Source organism: Octopus bimaculoides, chromosome 25, assembly GCF_046866305.1.
Source record: "Octopus bimaculoides isolate indiv1 chromosome 25, ASM4686630v1, whole genome shotgun sequence".
In the NCBI taxonomy this organism is placed as follows: Eukaryota; Metazoa; Mollusca; class Cephalopoda; order Octopoda; family Octopodidae; genus Octopus; species Octopus bimaculoides.
Window position 1 is genome coordinate 32,025,551 of NC_142952.1, and position 23,150 is coordinate 32,048,700.

The window sequence follows — 23,150 nt, forward strand, 5'->3', positions numbered from 1 at the left end:
ATTGTTATTATTATTATTATTGACCTTGTGCCTAAATCAGAAAAAACATTATATTGAAAGATTGTATAAACAAAAAACGGATGGCAAGCTGGCAGACTCGTTAGGATGCTGGGCAAAATGCTCGGTAACATTTCTTCTGGTTCTGTACATTCCGAGTTCAAATGCCAAGGTCAACTTTGCCTTTCATCCTTTTCGATGGGGGTTCAATACAATAAGTACCAGATGAATACTGAGGGGTGGGGGGTCAATGTAATCAACTCGCCACATCTCTGAAATTTGAGGGCTTTGTGACATAATTTGAAACCATTTTTATTGTTACAAAAAATTATTATCAAGCCTTCTGACAACATGGTTCCGGGTTCAATCCCACTGTGTGGCACCTTGGGCAAGTGTCTTCTACAATAGCCTCAGGCCAACTAAAGCCTTGTGAGTGGATTTGGTAGATGGAAACTGAAAGAAGCCTGCCATATAAATGCATGTGTGTGTGCGTGTGTATGTGCATGCATATGTGTGTGTGCTTATATCTTTGGTCTGTGTTTGTAACCCCACCACCTGACAAGATCCACTTTGCCTTTCGTCCCTTTTCGGGGGTCGATAAAATAAGTACCAGTTGAGAAGTGAGGTCAGTGCAATTGACTAACTGACTCTTAACATAACTGGCACACCATTGGTTGCGACGACAAGGGTTCCAGTTGATCCGACAAATGGAACAGCCTGCTCGTGAAATTAACGTGCAAGTGGCTGAGTACTCCATAGACATGTGTACCTTCAACATAGTTCTCAGAGAGATTCAGCGTGGCAAAGGATGTGACAGGTACAACTCGGTTTTGCCAGTGGAGTGGACTGGAGCAAGGTAAAGTAAAGTGCCTTGCTTAAGGAGACAATGCATTGCTAGGAACTGAAATCACAACCTTATGATTGCAAGCTGAATGCCTTGACCCCTAAGCCATGCGCCTTCATTGACTAATCCACTCGCCATAATTTCAGGCCTTGTGTCTATAGTAAAACAAAAAAAGGATTATTTAGAGGAGTTCTGATATACCCACAAGGCCACAAATCTGGGGAGGGATCATCATCATCATCATCATCATTTAACATCTATCTTCCTAGCTGGCATGGTTTGACAGGGTATTGGCAAACTGCAGGGCCACATTGAGTTTCAGTGTCATCTTCGGCATGGTTTCTATGGCGGAATATCCTTCCTAACACCAACCGTTTTACAGCATGCTCTGGGCGAGATTGCCAAGGAATTTTCAAAACAGAAAAAGACAAAGAAGGAAAGGGAGAAAAAAGCCCCTTCTACTAAGAGAGGAATTACTTGGGAGGGGAAAGCGAGTGGCTTTATGTCAAATGTTGAAAGGCTGAATTAAAAAGGGTAAGACACCCTGTCCCTTTCGTCATGAAATGAATGACCAGGGAATTGCACCTAGAAAGTTCCCATATGAGGTACAAATCCAGGCAAGGTTGTTTATGGAAGACCAGCAAGCGGTCACCCATGCATAGCAGCTTCCCCTCTCCACGCCACCGATGTTTTCCAAAGGAGAGGTCAGTTCTTGACAAGACTAAAGGACCTTCTCAATCATATGTTGTTCTATTCATTTCCAAGATGTACAGGGATGCAAGCATGACACCAGTACCAGTGGGGTTGCTTTGTGCCTAACAAAGCTCTGCAGTGTGGCCATTTGCTCAAGTCAATATCACCATCAGGATGAAAGAGCAGCATCACCACCACTACCACTATTACTACTAACAATGGTTTCTACTCTAGGCACAAGGCCCGAAATTTTTTGGGGGGGGAGCCAGTTGATTAGATTGACCCCAGTACACAACCGGTACTTAATTTATTGACCCCGAAAGGATAAAAGGCAAAGTCGACCTTGGCAGAATTTGAACTCAGAACTTAAAGACAGATGAAATACCATTAAGCATTTCACCCGGCGTGCTAACGATTCTGCCAGCTCACCGCCTTACTATTACTACTACTAATATTACCCCTACTACTACCATCACTATCACAACTATACCACTTCTATCACCAGACTACCACCACCACCACCACCATCCTTCCAACCACTTTCCCTGCCATCATTATCACAACCAAACCATTATCACCACCACCACCACCACTCCTACCACCACTACCACTACGCCTACTACCACCAGCACCAGCACCACCACTCCTACTGCCACCACTACCTCTAAGTTATATAAATACAACAAACTCAGTCTGTTAATTTAACTGGGTTTTTTTTTTGTTATTGTTTTTCTTTTTCATTTTTCATTTTGAAGTTAAGGTGGCAGTGGTGGTGATGGTGGTGGTGGTGGCGCCAATAGAAGTGGTGGGGACGGAAAGAAATAATCATTGTGGTATAATGGTCATAGTTATGTAGTAGTGGTGGTGGTGGTCATAGTGCCAGTGGTTGTGCAGACAGTAGTAGGTTCCTATGAAGATCGCAACGTAGAAGTAGACCACGACGGTGCATAGTGTACAGACGAAGGTGGTGGTGGTGGTGGTGGAGGAGGGGTGTGAAGGTGGAATCACAGGCAATACTGCAGCAGTAGCAACAACAACAACAACAACAGTAACAGTTGTAGGAGACATAAAAAGGTCAAAGACAGATCAGTGTTGTTGAGGTGGTTCATTGTAGCAGTGCAGCAGTGGGGTGGTGGGCAGGGTGGGGAGGTGGAAATTACGTGTGTGTGTGTATATATACATATATAATCTATGTATACACACACACACAAACTGTGTGTGTAGATGTGTGTGTATATATATTTATACATATATACATTTATGTACATACATACACACACATAAAATATGTGTTGGTGTGTATAAATACATATATACATATAATATATATATATACATATAGACATTTATCCCCCCCCATTCTGACCACCCCGTTATCATCCCCCTATTCTTCAATGCTCCTCTGGATCTTTCCACCACCCCCACCCCCAAGAGGGCAGTACTACCAACTTTAGGAACCACTGCATTAGAGGGTTCCACCTATTAAAGGGAACAGTTACATGGTCAAAATCGCTATGAAGAATATGGAGATAGGGAAAAGTACCCGGTCCATCAAAGAATGATCTTTGACATGCTGAAAATATCTGGGAAAACAGGATGCATAGCATGTAATTTAATATGCGATTACATCACCAACCAGACTATTGGACATTGTTATAAAGGAGCACTCTGTCGGTTATGACGACGAGGGTCCCAGCTGATACAATCAACGGAACAGCCTGCCCGTGAAATTAACGTGCAAGTGGCTGAGCACTCCACAGACATGTGTACCCTTAAGGTAGTTCGCGGTGAGATTCAGCGTGACACAGAGTGTGACAAGGCCGACCCTTTGAAATACAGGTACTACTCATTTTTGCCAACGGAGTGGGCTGGAACAACATGAAATAAATAAAGTGTCTTGCTCAAGGACACAACGCATCGCTGGGGATTGAACTCACCACCTTACAATCGCGAGCCGAATGTCCTAACCACTAAGCCAAGCGCCTTCACATTGTTATACAACGCTGGTCACAATGCATTTGCAGGGCAACGTTCCCCACTGATCAAAAGGGGGACAACAGGAGCAACGTGAAATGAAGTGTTTTTTCTGAAGAAAACAATGTACTGCCCAGTCTTGGAATTGAACCTACCATCTATCAATCATGAGTGAGACAGCCTAACCACTAGGCCACGAGCCTTTACAATAATGTAATATAACATATAAATATACATAATATGTTTGCCTCATCTTGTCAGATGATAGCCAGAGTGTTCAGATTTACTTTCATCCTTGCATCTGTGCGGATATCCATTGTCATAGGAGTTTATGAAATACAAAACACATGAAGAAATGAAACGACACTGAGGCAGCTGTGCATTATTGGATTTAAGTAACTAAAGCTTGCACAACACTTTTGCCACTCTCTCGGTCACCATAGAAGGATCCAGTGACAAGCATTACAAGATGACCGGTTCTATTTTGATTGTAAGTTTTATGTGAGAGTATCTTTCTCCGAGAAGAAATGCCTTTGTCACAGCTTTGTCAGAAATATTGGGAGTCCCCTTCTATCCATGGGAAATCTATTTTACTCATAGGTAGGACCCTAACAGACATGGCCATTCTAGGTCAGAACAAACCTGGGAGTAATGATAATGAAGGGATGACTTCATGATCCCAACAACTCCAGAACTGGGGCCCCATTACCAGATACAGTTTAATACAATATGTGTGTCTGTGTGTGACTCCTCGTCGAATTTTATTCTCTCTCTCTCCTTTCCTTTACATGCCGACCACCAAAGCGACCGATCGTATTTTCTCTCGTCTCCCACTTTCAACGCATTTTGTTGTCTCTCTCTCGTCCTTCTGTTTCTAATTCTTTAGGATATTCCTTCTGCTGTTAATCATTCTTTCGTCTCTTGTCTGGCCCTAACACCATATTCTCTTTCTTTATTTCATTTATGCAACACCAGTAAGGTGCTTTTTATGTGGCACCAGCACTTGAAAGGACAAGTCTTTATGTGTGAAAGACGGCAAATTTACTCCGCTTTGATGAAGGTGTGCGGCTTAGTAGTTAGGGCATTCCACTCACGATCGCAAGGTCGTTAGTTTAATCCCCGGCGACGCATTGTGTCCTTGAGCAAGACACTTTATTTCATGTTGCTCCAGTCCACTCAGATGGCAAAAATGAGGTGTACCTGTATTTCAAAGGACCAGCCTTGTCACACTCTGCGTCACGCTGAATCTCCCTGAGAACTATGTTAAGGGTACATGTGTCTGTGGAGTGCTCAGTCACTTGCACATTAATTTCACAAGCAAGTTGTTCTGTTGATCGGATCAGCTGGGACCCTTGTTGTCATAACCAACAGAGTGCTCCTATACTCTCTCTTTTACTTGTTTCAGTCATTTGTCTGCGGCCATGCTGGAGCACCGCCTTTAGTCAAGCAAATCGACCCCAGGACTTATTCTTTGTAAGCCTAGTACTTATTCTATCGGTCTCTTATGCTGAACCACTAAGTTACGGGGACGTAAACACACCAGTATCAGTTGTCAAATGGTGTTAAGGGGACAAACACACACACACACATATATATATACATATACATATATACGACAGGCTTCTTTCAGTTTCTGTCTACCAAATCCACTCATAAGGCTTTGGTCAGCCCGAGGCTATAATAGAAAACACTTGCCCAGGGTGCCATGCAGTGGGACTGAACCTGAAACCATGTGGTTGGTAAGCAAGCTACTTACCACACAGTCATATATATATATATATATATATATATATATATATATATATATATATATATATATATATATATATATACATATATGTATATATATAAAGGTAATTTTCATATCCAACTTAACGTGGATGTCTTGTTAGAACACCAAATACTGCATTATTAGCCTTGAGAGATCCTCTCACATGAGTGCTTGCTGCATGAAAGGATCCCTCAAGACTAGGGACACAGTATCAATGAGTTCCAATAATACATCCACGCCAAATTGCATATAAAGATTACCATTTGGCATTAATACTGCTTCCACGTGTGGGTGGGTGTGAGAGTGTATAATTATGGTGTAGAATTACCAGAAGTTTGACAAAATTTAGGTGGGGACGCACACATGTACACACATATGTCTGTGTGTGTGTGTGTGTGTGTGCTTGTTACGAGCTGTAATTGAAAAAAAATCGCTCTCGGCTGAAATTACATCATCAGTTCAGCAATGACAGGGAGGGTGGCGATGACGAGAAATACTATATCTTTCATGCTGCATACACATGGATCAAGTAACACATGTATATCATGCAAGTAGACAAAAACAAAATATAAAAATAAAAATAATTTGGAACATATATAATTACCTATGTATGTAGGTAAATGCACAACAGTATATATGTGCGTGTGTGTGTGCATTTTTCGTTTTTCTTTTTTCTTGTTTAAAGTAACATAATACTAGGTCAAGTTTCCATTGCTTTTTTTTTTTCTGCTGAAGTTACTTCCTTTATCACCATGTTTACAGTCAAACACAACTACCTACATATATATAGTCACACAAAACTTTATATACATACATACATATATATGTATATATACAAGAAATATAAGTCAGTACACCACCAATTCGGCCCCCACCCAATCCATTTTCAGAAAACGAGTGTACAATTATCTGCAGGATGGTCAAATTAATTCAAGTGACACAAAAAACCTGAAAAATTATCAACTTTATTTACTGTTTTCAGCGGTCAACGTACAAACAAACAAACTTAGCTTTTTGTAAAGATATAAGATATATATTGATTTAGTGTATCTTTTACTTGTTTCAATCATTAGACTATGGCCATACTGGGGCATTGCCTTCAATTCTTTGTTTTTTAGTTCAATAAATCAATCCCCATACATTTTTTTTTGCTGTTATGGGGGATGTAAACAAACCAACACTGGCTGCCAAGTGATAGTGGAGTGCAAAAACACACACACATACACATGATGGGCTTCTTTCAGTTTCCATCTACAAAATCCACTCACAAGGCTTTGGATTTATTCTTTGTAAGTCTAGAACTTATTCTATCGGTTTCCTTTTGCCAAATCGCTAAGCTACGTGAACGTAAACACACCAACATCGGTTATCAAGCGATGGTAGGGGGACAAACACAGACACACACACATGTGCGACGGGCTTCTTTCAGTTTCCGTCTACCAAAGCCACTCACAAGGCTTTGGTCGGCCCGAGGCTTTAAGACACTTGCCCAAGGTGCCACGCAGTGAGATTGAACCCGGAACCATGTGGTTGGTAAGCAAGCTACTTACCACACAGCCACATGTGTCTGAGTGTCTAAATGTACAAGTATATACTGTTACACAGAACTGATCCTCATGTATAGTCAAACACACACACACAGAGTTCTAACTGTAAGGGAGGTAACCACTCACTGCTGTGCACACACGAAAGTGTAATTGAGAAAAAAGAAGCAAAAATTAAACACGTTTAGTACTTTCCCTTTAATAAAAAACAACAACAAAAAATATATATATACATATAAGTGTGTGTGTATGTGTGCATCTGTAAATGAATGAATTAAACAAAAATATCTCGGATTTTAGATAAATTACCTCCCCTTACACAAAGGTGGACTTCAGGAGAACGGACGTGGTCAAGAGAAGTGAAGTATTGAAAAGCACTTGGAGAGGATAGGGATGTAACTCTAAGAAGACAAAAAAACTATCAGAACGGAAAGAAATTAAAGGAAGAAGGAAAAGAAAGAAAGAAAAACAGGGCTCCAGCATGGCCAATAACACCAGCCCAGAAATTTAAATCAGTAAAACTATAAAAATCTTTTGAAAATGAAAGACAAACAGACAAATTATATAATGACCCTTAAAACAGTTGTTGATGGCAGGAGAGGTGGTCACAGTTGGACGCTTGGTTTGGAAAAAGGCAAGAAAAGGTTGGGTGGTTTACCAAGTGAGTTTTACAGAATGGCAGGTCATCTCATTGTGTCATCTTCTCCTTAATTCCACATGATGCTGCAGTGTGTATATAATAACAGTCTACCAAGGCAGGTGACAGACAAAAAAAAACAAAAAAAACAGAAGCTGGCAAAGTGAGACAGGTGACAATCAAGTGTCTGCAGCTTAAAAACCTGGTCACAGTAAATTGTGAGAGTGTGGTTGAGTAGTAGTGGTGGGAGGAAGAAAATTTAAGAAGATTTGAAATGTGGCCGCAGTTGTAATCACTATTTAACATCTGTCTGTCTGTCTTCCGTGCTGACAAAGGTGTGCGTGAGACAGTTTGAGAGGAGCCGATGAGCCGAAGGACTGTTGCAAGCTCCAATGTATATATATTTATATATATACATGTGTGTGTGTGTTTATATACACATGGATATATGTATGTCTGTGTGTATACGTATATATGCATATACTCATTTATTATTTGTTATATATATATAGAGAGAGAGACAGAGAGAGATAGATAGATAGATAGATATGAGTATATATATATGAGTAAAGAATGGTATGTGTGTGTGTCAAAAGAGAAATATATTTTGTGTGTGTATGTATATATACATACAAGTAAAAGAAGTACAAGTGTATGTGTTTATATGTATGAGCATGTAAAAGAGTAATATACACATATGTGTATATATATATGCGTAAAAAAAGTGTGTGTGTATAAAAACCAGTGCCAGGTTATTTCAAATTGTGTTATGTCTCATGGGGCCTTAGAGAAATATGTTAAGTTTAGCACATGTAACAGCGTGGTGGTGGAGATGCCGGGGAGGGGGGGGGGCTGTGTAGTGGTAGTTTTGGGGGACGTGTTGATGGGGGTAACCTTTGTGTTGGTAGTGATGGCAATGACTTCAGATGTAGTGGTGGTGGTGGTGGTGGTGGTGGTGGTGGTAGTGGTGGTGGTGGCAGTGACTTCGGAGATAGCGGTAGTCATAGTAGCATTAGTGTTGGCAACAGTGATGATGATGATGACGATGATGATGATGGTGATGATGGCAATGGTGATGATGTATAAGTCATTGTTATGAGGTGTCATATGAAGATGATGACATATGTGAAGTGTTGCTGGTAACAGGGGTGGTGGGGAAGGGTGTAATGCAAATTGTGGTGGGGACAGAGATGCCATTCAAAGTGACCTTGGTAATGATGATGATGATGATGGTGGTTGTATTGTTTTGTCCCAAGGATCTCACCATTTTTTTTATATATATATATCACGGACCAGTGTCTATTCTTCTTGAGTTGATATGGTAGGGTCTGATCTGAGGAAGATTTAGCTGCTAGTTTTAGCATGTCAGGTAGATACATAATCTCCCTCATTAGATCAGCAGGTGATGGTGTTGGCAGTGGTAGTCATGTTAATGATTGGGATGGTGGTGGTGATGGTGGTAGTGGTGGTGTCAATGGTAGTGGCAGTGATAGTGTTGATGCTGGTGATAGCAATGATGATGATGATGATGATGAAGGTGGTGGTGATGATGATGGTGACGGTCAGAAGTCTGTATATGTATGTGCGTGTGTGTGTGTGTGTGTGTGTATATATATATATGAGTATATATGTATGTGTGTGTGTGTGTGTATATATATATATATATATATATAAAAAGTGTATATGTGTGTGAGTATGTATGTATTTATGTGTGTGTGTGTGTTGGCCATTGTCATGAGAAGAGAAGGAAAAAAATGTGATGACATATCGGAAATGTGATAGTTCTGACATTTCTTGTATTCATACTCCATCACCATCACCACCACCACCACCACATCTGAACACTTTCCGGCAGGATGGAGGAGGGGTGGGGGTGAACACCCCATTTAATATTTAAACCCCACCCCCCACACAGTATAGAGCCAACAGAGTCATGCGATAAGAGAATATTTCCTTTTTCTTATAAATAGAGCCGTTGCTGTTGTTGTTGTTGTTGTTGCTTAACATTCATTCACTCCTTACCTCCTCCTCCTCCTCCACCACCGTATCGTCCCCCCCCCCCACTAATTCCTCTGTTGGTCATCTCTGCTGAAGTTGACTTCTATGACACAGAAGTAGCTAACTTAGGATTAAACCCAGACAAGTCTTCTATTTTAGAAGTTGCTGTCCACTTAGCAGCATTGATGTGGGAATTAATGGGAAGGGGGTGGGGGCGCGCGTGTGTGCGTGTATACGCACTAAGGCCAGTGCTTATTTCATCAGTCTCTCTTGCCCAACCGCTAAGTTACAGGGATGTAAAGAAACGAACACCAACTGTCAGTCAATGGAGGGAAGATGAACATAAACATACACACACACACATGGGCTTCCACACAGTTTCTATCTGTCAAATTCACTCACAAAGCATTGGTTGGCCCAGAGTAAAAGTAGAAGAAACATGCCCAGTGTGCTGTGCATTGGGACTGAACCCAGGAACGCATTGTTGGGAAGCGAACCTCTTAACAACACAGCTATGGCTGCACCCCTACAAATGTATATGTATGTATGTGTGTGTGTATGTGTATGTACGTGTATGCACACAGAGAGATGGAAGTATGTGGCTTAGTGGTTAGGGTGTTGCACCCTTCATCATAAGATTGTAAGAGTGTTTTTTCGAGTTTTAGGAATGACCAAAAGTCACACAGAACCAAGTCTGGGGTGTAGAAAACCTGACGAACAAGTGGTGCATTATGCTGGATGAGGAATGCTTGGACGATGTGGAGGGAATGAGTGGGTGTGTTGTCATGGTGGAGTTGCCAGTTCTTTGCTACCCACAGGTCAGGCCATTTTCACTTGTGGCCAAAGTGTCAGAAGACATTCACCCAAAGCCAACATGCAACAGGGCTGAATCTGGAACCATGTGGTTACAAACCAGACATTTTAACCACGTGGCCAACCTTGCTGCAGCCCTCCACCCCCTCCCCAATTTAGACCAGACATTATCAGAAAATTAGAAGTTAAATTAATACTTACTGGTCTAGTTCATTCCCATCGGAATAATCCTTAATGGTGTTGTTTAAATGGAGATTTTCCTAAGAAAAAGAAGAAGAAAAGAAAGTGAGATCCACAGTAAATAAATAGAATGGGAAAAGATTCAGACGTTCTTTAGATAAATATATATTTGTATGCAATAAATATTATTATTATAATTTTTATAACCATTTTCATTATTTGTATTGATAGTACGCATTTTTTACTATTGTTATTTTTAACTTATTATCATTACTATTGTTTTCATTATCGTTATCATTATTGTTATTATCATTCTTAATATCATTATCGTTATTGTTATTCTTATTACATATCCAAGTTAATATGGATGCCTAACAAGGTATTCAAATTAAGTTGGATATAAAGATTATCTTTTGATATTAATACTGCTTCTGTCGCTAATAATCAATTATCATTATTATTATCATTATTATTATTATTATTATTATTATTATTATCATTCAAATCCAAAGATCCAATTTCTGCGGATAAAACGGATTCGTATTGACATAGGAGAATTACTGGAAACACACAAATGATTTTGTGTGCCATTATGTCATACGCAATTATAGTGAATAATAATGACTGCAGGAAATTGCAAAGGACACAGCTATTATTATTATTATTTTTATTATCATTAAGGCAATGAGCTGGTAGAATCATTAGAACACCAGGCAAAATGCTTAGTGGTATTTCGCCAGTTGCTATGTTCTGAGTTCAAATTCTGCCAAGGTCAGCTTTTGCCGTTCATCCTTTCAAGGTCGATAAATTAAGTACCAGTTGTGTACTGGGGTCGATCTAATCAACTGGCCCCACTCCCTCAAATTTTAAGGGAAAGGGATAAGTTGATTACATCAATCCCAGTACTTCACCAATAACAGCCCAATCTTCAGGAACTATTTTGAAATTGTTCCATTCAGTTACCTTAGCCTGATGAGTTAGGTTAGACAAGCTCACAAAACTAAGTTGCAAGAGGCTGAACCAAAGTGTAATCAAATAATATATATATCTATGTGTGTGTGTGTGTGTGTATATATATATATATATATATATAGAAAACAAATACAGAAATTAACAAAAGAAATACAAAAAAAATTTTAAGGTGTGAAGAAGCAGACACAAGACTCATGCAAGGAAGTTACAAAAATGGTCCCTGATTCTACCTGATTGGAGGAATAGAGAGAAGAAACGGTAGATTGATTTGGTAAAGGTTTCATGGTATCAGGATTTCTCTGAAGAAAGAAAGAAAAAAAAAACCAAGTCTTTGTTAGTAGTATTAGTATAAATATTAATATATTCACCACACACCAATTAGCATTTAGATGGTTAATAATGTTAGTTAATAAGCATTTGGTAAACACGATACTTCTTAAACCCTTTTGTGACCAGATTTCCAACAAAATATGCTGCTTCTGTGCTCCAAATTGATCCTGAAAACGATTGAGGATTTAGAAGGATTTAGTACAATAACTGGTGTTTTTATTTTGAGCGGTCCTCTTGATCAGTGCTCCACAACCAGTGTGCCACAGTGTAACCTGAATGTCACAAAAGGGTTCAATAATCAATCAATCAAATCAATAGGTTAGATTTGTCCCAGACAAAGCAAGAAAACATAAACAAACAAGATTTAATGATTATTAGCAGACTAGCTAATTGAGATAAGATTACATTTCCCAAAATATGTTCTAAAGAACCGCAGAGCTGCATGAAAGAAATTCTAAGATTCCCCAAAGTGTTTTGTAATAAAATTCAATCAAAAATTTATTTTAATAAAGTAAAATGCTATTCACCATTTTTAAAACAAATTATTAGGCGTTTGTTGATTTTAACGAATAAATTTTTTTCTCTTAATTTTTGTTTCATTAAAGGTTTTATTAAAATTAAGAATGGTGGGGGGTTTGTCTGTTAATATATAGGTATAGGTTCTGTGATATTTTTGAGGAAAACTGTATAGGAACAGGTGTAGATATGTGGTTAAGAGGTTCATTTTCCAATCCTGTGGTGTTGGGTTCAATATCACAACTCAGCACCTTCGGCAAGTGTCTTCTACTATAGTGGCCCTGGGCCAACCAAAGCCATCTAAGTGGATTTGGTAGATGAAGACTGAAAGGAGCCCATTGTGTGTGTGTGTGTGTATGTTTATGTGTATGTATCTGCAGTGTGCGTATATGTGTATATATATGAGTGTGTGTATATGACTGTGTGTGTGTGTACCCTTGCCTAGACATCACCTGATGTAAATAAGCATCACCATCATACAAGCAGGGTTGTTCATTTCCAGTCTTCCATGGGAAAACATGCCTGGCTACAGGGAAACATTTTGCTTGGAAACAAACACGGGGTGGCAACAGGAAGAGCATCTGGCCTTAGAAAAATCTGCCTCAGCAAATTCCATCTGACTCATGCAAACATGGAAAAGTAGACGTTAAAACTATGATGTATAATGGGTTCCATGCCAAAATAAGTCCAGAAAGAGCAGAGACAAGGTCTACTTCGTAACGTCTTATAACAGTAATACACTATCAGTTAGGGTGTGGCACTACTTCAGGGCTGATCTGCATGGAAAGGGCTGAAGTGAAGGAGATAAACTCGAGCAGTGTATCTCGGTTTAATTTATGTGTATCCGCAGTGAGAACTTGAAATGAGTCCACCATTTCAAAGATAAGAGGGTGGAACAGGTTCGAAAAAATCCATTGAGTTACAAGGAGAGACGCACCAGGAAGATTGTATCTGTAATATAGATTATCTCCTAGGATAAGCCAATTGGACACTGGGAATATACTCCATGCATAGAATATCGAAATCGTGTGTGTCTGTGTGTCCCACCAACACTTGATAACTGGTATTGGTGTGTTTAGGTGCCCTGTAGCTAAGCAGATCAGCAAAAGAGGCTGATAAAATACCAAAATTCTTCAAGGCGGTGCCCCAGCATGACCGCAGTCTAATAACTGAAACAGGTAAAAGATTAAAAAAATAAAAGAGACAAAATTTCTAAAGAAATTAAGACAAAGTAATGAAATAAATGCTCGTTAGGGTTAAAAAAGAAGGATATGCACACAGTTAGTGTCATAGAGGTTAATGTTTCATTTAAATTGTTAGTTCGTTAAGTTAAATAATTAGTAATATATTTGGGAATGTTAAAATATTCAAAAAAAAAAATTATATAAAAACGGTAATTTGCAGTTACGTTGTTTGAAAAACTCACACAAGACTAATCAAGGCAGTTAGGACATCTTTCTTGAAAATATCTGTAGAAAGAGATTGTTTTTTTTTTTTATGAAGGTAAATTTGTAAGTATTATTTCAGTAGAGTATATTAAAATTATTGAAGGTGAGGAGAAAATTGTGCTCGTTTTGGACAAACATGTTTCCACTTTTATACATTTTAGGTTAATAAGAAAACATATTGAGAATTGTGTAAAACAACTTTGTGGTCGAAAACCCCCAAGTTTATTACAGGAAAAAACTTTAAAATTGAGGGGTTTTTTTTTTTTACACAAAATTTAAGCGTTTATGGTGCACAGCATAGACATCATTATATATTACACATTACAATCAAATGTTGCATGGTTATCACATACTATTTAATTAACCCTTTGCCAGTCTGGTGTATCACATGTGATGATATACCAAATGTTTTTTCAGTCGCCAAAGTAATTTGAGATTTGTGAAAGGAAAGCTTTATATTGCTCAGAGCGTGTGAAACAAAGACTAACTAAAAGCCTGAAAACAAGGATGGACGTTTAGGACAAACTCATGAAAATACTTTGGACCGGCAAAGGGTTAATGTAACACATGGTATAATTAAAACATAAAACTGTCATCTCATATTTTATAATTATTAGCACATACTGCATATTTATTTGTGTACATTCCACACTGTCATTACACGCTGCATAATCATCATTAAAAAGTATTCGTCACATTATTATATTGCATATTTATCATGTGTAACAATTAATTAAGTTCAAATAATGTACATTTTTTATCACAAATTGCATATATACCTGCACACATTGCATAATTGGGATCATATATATGAATCCATCTCCAGCAGATGATAAACAGCATATAGCATTGTGTGTGTGTGTGTGTGTATATAATCATCATTATTACTTTGCGTCCGTATTACTTGGCATAGGTTAGATGGTTTGACTGGAAATGGTAAGCCAGAGAGCCACATAGGGTTCCAGTCTGTTTTGGCTTGGCTTCTATGGCCGGATGCCCTTCCTTGTCACCATTTTAAAACCACATTTCCACTTTTCTATGTTTGCCTGGGTTCTGACAATTTATTCAGCCCTTCTACAGCCCTTCCTGGATGTCCTTCCTCTCACCAACCCTCGCCTGTTTCCAAGCAAGGTGATATATTTCCCTGACCGAACATGTTTTCATAGAATATTGCAAACGCATGACACTGCTTGTATGGATCCATTTATGTCCGTCATGCAACATCAAGACAAGAAGACACAAGCATATAATACATACACGCGATTACAAGTAAGATCACTGTCATCAAATCATCGCAGGAGAGAGTTCACCGTGAAGAAAGTTCACCACGTGGGAAGTTCACCGTGAGGAAAATATATCCATAGTCTCTTGCCATTAATAATTAAAAACTATTTTATTGAAAAAGAAATGGTGAAATGATGAACAGTGAACTTTCTCTACATTAAATTTATGACAATGAACTTACCACACATGCATACACACAAACACAGAGATTTTTTTACATACACATGTATGTGTGTGTTATTTCTTTACAACCCACAAGGGGCTACACGCAGAGGGAACAAACAAGGACAAACAAATGGATTAAGTCGATTATACCGACCCCAGTGCGCAACTGGTACTTATTTAATCGACCCCGAAAGGATGAAAGGCAAAGTTGACGTCGGCGGAATTTGAACTCAGAACGTAAAGCCAGACGAAATACCTCTAAGCATTTCGTCCGGCGTGCTAACGTTTCTGCCAACGTTTCTGTGTGTACAAAAAATTGCCAGTACCCGTTCCCCACCATGCTATATATACGGCAGGGTCGATGACAGAGTGCTGCCATTTGTCACCTTAAAAAGCCCTGTTCCAGCTTCACCTGCAGTTCATAACATCAAAGCTGAACAAGTCACGAAGTTCTAAACACAACACCCGGGGGGGGGGGGGGGGGCAAGGGTCATAAATCCCACCACCACCACCGTCTCATCTTTAATCCCCAGAATTATTCCACAGGCCAAAGACTAAATTAAACTCCATTATAGGCCAGTATATTAATTAAGTAATCAATGTTTTGTAATTAAACAGACGAGTATATACTGTAATTACTTTTCTGATCATAGGATAATTTGTCGGTTATTTTTCTAGTTATACACTCACTGCTGCAGTGTTGAATGTTGAAATTATTTACACACATTAAAACTGCTAATTATCTTAGTACGGATTACTAATTATATTGCCATTATGTCTTATTGTCTTCTTCACCCACTCTCTTTACATGACTACTGGCAATCTTAATTATATATATATACACAAATATACACCCACACACACACATATACACCTACACACAAATATACACACACACACAAATATATACACACACACAAATATACACCCACACACACACACATATACACCTACACACAAATACACACACACACACACACACACACAGGTGCAGGCATGGGTACATGGCTAAGAAACTTGCTTCCCAGCCTCGTGGCTTCAGGTTCAGTCGCACTGTGTGTCGCCTTGGACAAGTGACTTCTACTATAGCCTCAGGCCAACCAAAGCTTTGCGAGTTGAAACTGAAAGAAGCCCGTTGTGTGCGTGTGTATGTATATATATATATATATATATATATATATATATATATATATATATATATATATATATATATATATAGAGAGAGAGAGAGAGAGAGAGAGAGAGAGAGAGAGAGCAAAATAAATTTAATTTACAATATATGGACTTTCTTTACCCTGATGATGTAGCTTAAATTCTACATTATTTTGAAGGATCTTTTGCATTTTAAATTAATGCAGGCATGTAAGTAACTTATTTATTATTAAATATAATAATATAAATTATTTACACGTTTTTAAGTTATGAAACAATTTGTTGTGAAATTAGAATTTATGACTTTATATATATATGAGAGAGAGAGAGAAAGGTATGTCTTAGTATTGTGATGGTTGTAAACAAACATCACCAACATACAAGCAATGGTGTTCATTTCCAGTCTTCTGAGAGAAAATATCTGGCCATAGGGAAATATCTTATTTAGAAACAGGTGAGGGTTGGTGACAACAAGGGCATCCAGCTATAGAAAACCTGCCCCATCTATACAAGCATGGAAAAGTGGACATTAAAATGCTGATGATGGTTCGTGCATGTGTGTGTATATATATATATATATATATATATATATATATATATATATATATATATATATATTATATATATATATATATATATACACACACACATACATACACATGCACAAATATACTTAGAATGTCTCAATTAATCAAATTGTGTTGTTAATGAGGTACCAGAACTATCTGGAAAGGAAGGGAGATAATAAAAAAGGGAGTTAAGCAGGGATAACTTGGGTAAAATTTAAATTTTAAAAATTGAAAAAACATTAATTAAAATCTTACCGATATGTGGTGGTAATTAACCCAATCAAGGTGTTGTAATCCAGTGCTGTCCATCGTCTCTAAGCAGAGAACATTCAACAAGATTCTTGCTTTGCTGTTATGATAATGTTAATTCAAGATAATCCCAAAGATTATCAGTTTCATTGGTTGGTCCTTAAACTGAAAATAGAAAATAAAAAATGATTTTAGGCACAAAGCCAGCAATTTAAGGTGTGGGGGGATAAGTCAATGCCACTGACCTCAGTACATGACCGGTACTTTATTTTCTTGACCTCTCCAAATGGATGAAAGTTGACATCAGTGGCATTTGAGCTCAGAATGAGAACCAGAAGTTGTGGTAGTTGTGCAGGTAGTAGTTGATGGTGGTATTAATTGTAAATGTAGTGGTGTTGGTGGTGGTATGTGCAAAAGTAGCAGTGTTGGTAACATGAACTCCTAATTAGTATAATGAATGTTGTACATTTGTTTAAATAATTAAAACCTGCCAGTCACATGGCACAAGCATGAGTTTTATGTGAACTTGTGTTTTATATATTTTGCAATTTAAATAAGCATACAATTCGTTACTATTATGTTAAACTGTTGTATGTCCAAATTTGGCCAAATGTGTTTTTTTTTCAATATATATTTTTGCTTGCAATAGCCAGTTCTTTTGGTCAAACTATTCTACCTGCAGCAGCTTCAGATGCCAAGATATCGAAAATTGTCAAAGACTAATACAACAGTTTTGCTATGGAATGGTGAAACTATTTTTTCATTTACTGAAAAAGCAACATTTTGGACTTGATAGTAACAAATTGATTTCATCGTTACAGGATCACAGTTAATATTGTTACCCCTTCTCATATGTTCTGCTGTTGCTTGTGCTTCTGCTACAGCAATATAGGAATTTGCAGTTTACGGCTGTTTGATCCTCGTTCCTATGCCAGTGCTTATGAAATAAGCAAATTAGAAAACTTGACAGTAGCTACGGCAACGATAGCAGTAGCGGCCACAGCGAAGAAGAGCCAACAATTGAAAATGGCCACAGTCCAGATAACTCGAGAGAGCTTGCCATCAAATACAGAAATCTTTCCAAGTGTGATTTCAACATAAGATTTGTTAAATATGAAGATTTGCCACAAAGATAATAAAAAACAAAGTAAAGTAGGAAATACATGGGAAAAGGGGCTTCCAGCCAAGAAAAGGTCTGTTGCAGGAGCAAATACAAATGATAAGAGTAGGTAAATTTCTGGAAATTTTATTTTAATGTTTGCAGTGAATGGTAGCAAGTGATTAGATTGGTTACTTTGTTTAATTTTCTAGATAGAGCCATTCCAACTTATGTACCTGCACTATACAATGGGAAGGAAGTCAAGACAGAATTTAAACTATTTTAAATAGCATTAAGATATATGTGTAAGTGCATGTGTATATATACATGTCTGTGTGTGTGTGTGTGTGTGTATAGCTACAGGTGGAGCCATCTTGCCTCCTATCCACACGGTTTTAGGTTCAATTTCCACAGTACAACAGCTTGGGCAAATTTTTCATACTATAATCCTCCCAAGTGATGCAAGTGAATTTGGCAAACAGAAACTGTAAGAAGCCCATAATGTGTGTGTGTGTGTTTCTCCTTGTCTTCATATCATGTGGTTGTTGTAAATGAATGTCATTCATTGGCAATATTCTGAATAAAGCATGCCTGGCCAATACGAGAGGGGAAGACATGGGGATATTATCTTGCTTGGAAACAGGTGAGGATTGGTGAGAGGAAAGGCATCCAGTCTCAGAAACAAAAAAACACTGCCTCAGTAAAGCTACACCCAACCCACGCAACCATAGAAAAGTGGACATTAAAACAACATTAATGATGAGGATACAGACATACAGACAGACACACAAATATATAAAATAGGAGACAAGAATCTGGTGCAAACTGAAAACATATGAATTATAAATATAATCTGCTGATAAATATATAATGTGTGTGTGTATCTATGTTATAAAGCATACATGTGTGTATACATGATATATATATATAGACACACACTGTAAATAAACAAACAAAGATCAAAACAAAACAAAAAAAGCATTAATGGCAATATTGTGTGAGTGGAGATGAAGATTCTAAACGTTTGGAGAACGACCATTTTTTTTTTTCTAATTATTTATTTCTATATTTCTTTGTTTATTTTGGAGATTGGCAAAGGAAAAAGAGCTAAAAAGGATGAAGTAATAATAATAAAAATTGTGGAACAGAGGAGAAAGAGAGACACAGAGAGAATGAGAGAGACAGAGAGAGGGCGAGAGACACGAGATCAGCAAATTTTTATTATTTTTTTTTTTTATGTCCCATAAAAAGTTTAGCTAAATTTAGCTGCGAACATTTCACCAGTCTTGGAGACAAACAAATGAGCACCAAATTAATAGTTTGTATAAAAGGAAACTGGAGATGTGTGTGTGTGTGTGTATACACACACATACACGCATACACAAAGTTAACTAGAAGAATATATGAGGTTGTGTATCTGTGTATGTATGTATATGTGTGTATAGATTATATATACACACATATATCGGAAATGAGCTGAGTGTGTGTGTGTATATATATAAGCTGCACATACACATATAGGTACATACATACACGCATACACAACCTCATATAGTCTTCTAGTTAACTTTAATGTTTCTGTGAGCGTGTTTATATATATAATCCACACACATATATATGTACATACATACACGCATACACAACCTCATATTCTTCTAGTTAACTTTTTGTGTATGTGTGTTTGTGTGTGTGAGTGTGTGTATACACACACTCACACACACACATGGGAGGGAGTTGAGTGTGTGTGCGTGTATACATACACATATATACCCTTATATACATCCAAATATATATACACATATATTGCTCATTTTAAAACAATATACATACATACACCCCCACATATTTGAGAGGGAGTTAGATGGATATTTGAGAGGGAGTTATATGTACATACAAACATACAAAGATACATAGTGCTTGTTTTTTTAAACAATTTGACATTAAACTGAACGATTGTTGAATACCTTACAGTAACATACATAGAGAGAGAGAGAGAGAGAGAGAGAGAGTGACAAGGTGCATTGTCAGAGTTAAAATGATTTAAAGAGAGGGAGTTATAAAATTCCTAGATTATTCTAATTTTAGTATAGCATTATTAGACCTCTAATAAGCTGACCTGTCACCTTTTTTTTTATTCCAGATTGAAGGAGATGGTAGTGACAATACTTTGAACACATTCTGCTAAACACTGCTTGCCACAATTCCATTTTTGGTAACCAACCGTTTGATGGAGATGGGCATCAAAACTGACCCTCACCCTTCCTACAATCTAGATTTTGCTCCCCTAAGACTTCTGAAAGAGAACCTCAGGAGCCATCCTTTTGAATATGAAGGAGGCTATGTCAAGGGTCTTCACTTTAAATGTCTTCCATGGGGCCTTCACGAAGTGGGTGGAGTGCTACCAAAGAGCACAGAAGAGACTAGAGGTTCGTCCTTCTTTTGAAATCAATAAATGGTCCCTCTCCTAAAAAGGTCTGAAAACTTTTGGAATGCACCTCAGGTATGTACATCTTTTCATCTTTTACTTGTTTGAGTCATTAGACTGCAGCCATGCTGGAGCACTGCATTGAATTTCTAATCGAATGAATCAATTCCAGTCCTTATGTGGGTGGGAAACAAGCTTCTTACCACAGAGATACCTGCACCTATATATATATATATTACAACAATAAACTGGAATAAGAAAAGTCCTGCTCCCTCCAATTTAGAATTTGTCTTTGGTAAAGTCTGGTTTCTTTATAGAACAGTTTGACCTAAATTGTTGTTTTCTCCAGAATTTTTTTTTTGTAACAGACACTTTTAAAAATTGCATGTATGTGTGTGTGTATGTATGTATGTGTGTGTGTGTATATAATATAGCTACAGTTAAGCGTCTAAATATACTGGAAAAAACAATCTGTATGTGCAGTGACTAAAATAAATATTCATGAAACTCTCCCTCTCTCTACATACATACATAGATATATATATGTATATATATGTATGTATGTATGTGTATCGCAGTATGCTTACACAACACATTCCCTCCCAGACAGTCATATATTTTTTGTGCACACACCAGAACATATGGAGAAGAAAGAGCACAACTACATTCTGTTGATAGATGCCTAACGCAACCCCAGGACCAAAAAATTGACAGCAAAATGGTGATGATAACTATAATGCTGATGGTAGCAGTGGTGGCAGTAATGATGATAGTGGTGATGACAGAGGTGGTGGCGATGACTGTGGTGGAGGCGGTGATTCTGAGAATGGTAGTAGCAGTGGTGATGGTGGTGATGATGATGATGGGTGGTGCTAGTGGTGGTGACGGTGGTGGTAGCAGGGGTGGTGATGGTAATAGTGGTGATTATGATGATGGTGGTGGTGGTGGTGGATAAGGCTGTATAAAGCTGCCAGATTAAACAACAACAACAACAGCAACAGCATCATAGCATATCAGACGGAACTTCTCTCACTTTGGTCAGAAGCCAATCTGTCAAGGAAAAGGTATGCAGACAAAACCCTACTGTGGCTTCACACCAGATTCCTTAATTAACAAGCGAGGTGTAGTCATACACACCAACATGCATACTCTAGAAATATAAAAAAAAATATATGTATATATAGATATATATATAGGAGTGGCTGTGTAGTAAGTAGTTTGCTTAGCAACCACATGGTTCCGGGTTCAGTCCCACTGTGTGGCACTTTGGGCAAGTGTCTTCTACTATAGCCTCGGGCTGACAAAAGCCAGACATAAACTGGTAGGGGAGGGGGTTACATATAATGGAATGATAAAAAAAAAAGAAAAGAAAAAATTGAAAGTATACACAGTATAAAGCAGTAAAAAAAAATAATGATTATTATTGTTATCATTATTATTATTACTCTTTCTATTTTAGGCACAAGGACTTGAAAATATTTTGGGGAAGGAGGCTAGTCAATTAAGTCGACTCCAGTGTGTAACTGGTACTTACTTCGTTGACCCCCGAAAGGATGAAAGACAAAATCGGCCTCGGCTGAATTTGAACTCAGAACGTAGTGGCAGATGAAATACTGTTAAGCATTTCGCCTGGTGTGCTAACAATTCTTTTTCTACTCTAGGCACAAGGCCCGAAATTGGGGGGGGGGGGGGCACAGTCGATTAGATTGACCCCAGTATGCAACTGGTACTTAATTTATTGACCCTGAAAAGATGAAAGGCAAAGTCGATCTCAGCGGAATTTGAACTCAAAACGTAAAGGCAGACGAAAAACCCAGCATGCTAACGTTTCTGCCAGCTCACTGTCTTAGATAATAAGAATAATAATCCTTTCTACTATAGGCACAAGGCCTGAAATTTGGGGAGAGGGGCACTGGTCAATTGCACTGAGCCTCCAGTGTTTCACTGATACTTAATGTATTGACCTCGAAAGGATGAAAAGCAAAGCCAACCTCAGTGGAATTTGATGATAATATTAATAACAACGGATGCTCTTTTACTATTTTTTTTTTTACTCTTTTACTTGTTTCAGTCATTTGACTGCGGCCATGCTGGAGCACCGCCTTTAGTCAAGCAAATCGACCCCAGGACTTATTCTTTGGAAGCCTAGTACTTATTCTATCGGTCTGTTTTGCCGAACCACTAAGTTACGGGGGACGTAAACACTCACAAGGCTTTGGTCGGCCCGATGCTATAGTAGAAGACACTTGCCCAAAGTACCACACAGTGGGACTGAACCCAGAACCATGTGGTTGGTGAGCAAACTTCTTACCACACAGCCACTCCTGCCCCTTTATACACATATATATATGTGCCTATACACACACACACACACAGGGCTTTCAAACAGTTTCCATCTACCAAATTCACTCACAAAGCATTAATAAGCTCAAGGCTAACTAGAAAACACTTGAGCCCTTGAAGAAGGCTGAGTGCAGTGAGGTAGAACTG

The 23,150-nt window shown here is 38.2% G+C and overlaps 2 protein-coding genes across 4 annotated transcripts in view; one reads left to right on the forward strand and one right to left on the reverse strand.

The window, feature by feature from the left end:
* The window catches only part of LOC106878040 (RNA helicase aquarius), a 127,081-nt gene that overhangs the window by 46,665 nt on the left and 57,266 nt on the right, over positions 1 to 23,150 (forward strand). Inside the window, exon 2 of the mRNA XM_089342132.1 lies at positions 20,376 to 20,735. Coding sequence (XP_089198258.1) covers positions 20,725 to 20,735 — 11 coding nt within the window. The 5' untranslated portion in view covers positions 20,376 to 20,724. The remainder of the gene's footprint in view (positions 1 to 20,375; positions 20,736 to 23,150) is intronic.
* Positions 1 to 23,150, reverse strand: part of LOC106878045 (uncharacterized) — a 76,478-nt gene that overhangs the window by 40,572 nt on the left and 12,756 nt on the right. For 2 of the 3 annotated variants that reach the window (XM_089342134.1, XM_089342135.1), the window contains exons 2-4: positions 17,143 to 17,301; positions 11,654 to 11,722; positions 10,473 to 10,531 (exon numbers count right to left, since the gene is read on the reverse strand). In XM_089342134.1, the coding sequence (XP_089198260.1) occupies positions 10,473 to 10,531; positions 11,654 to 11,722; positions 17,143 to 17,196 (182 nt within the window). In that variant the 5' untranslated portion in view covers positions 17,197 to 17,301. The remainder of the gene's footprint in view (positions 1 to 10,472; positions 10,532 to 11,653; positions 11,723 to 17,142; positions 17,302 to 23,150) is intronic. The other variant, XM_089342136.1, reaches the window with a different exon arrangement.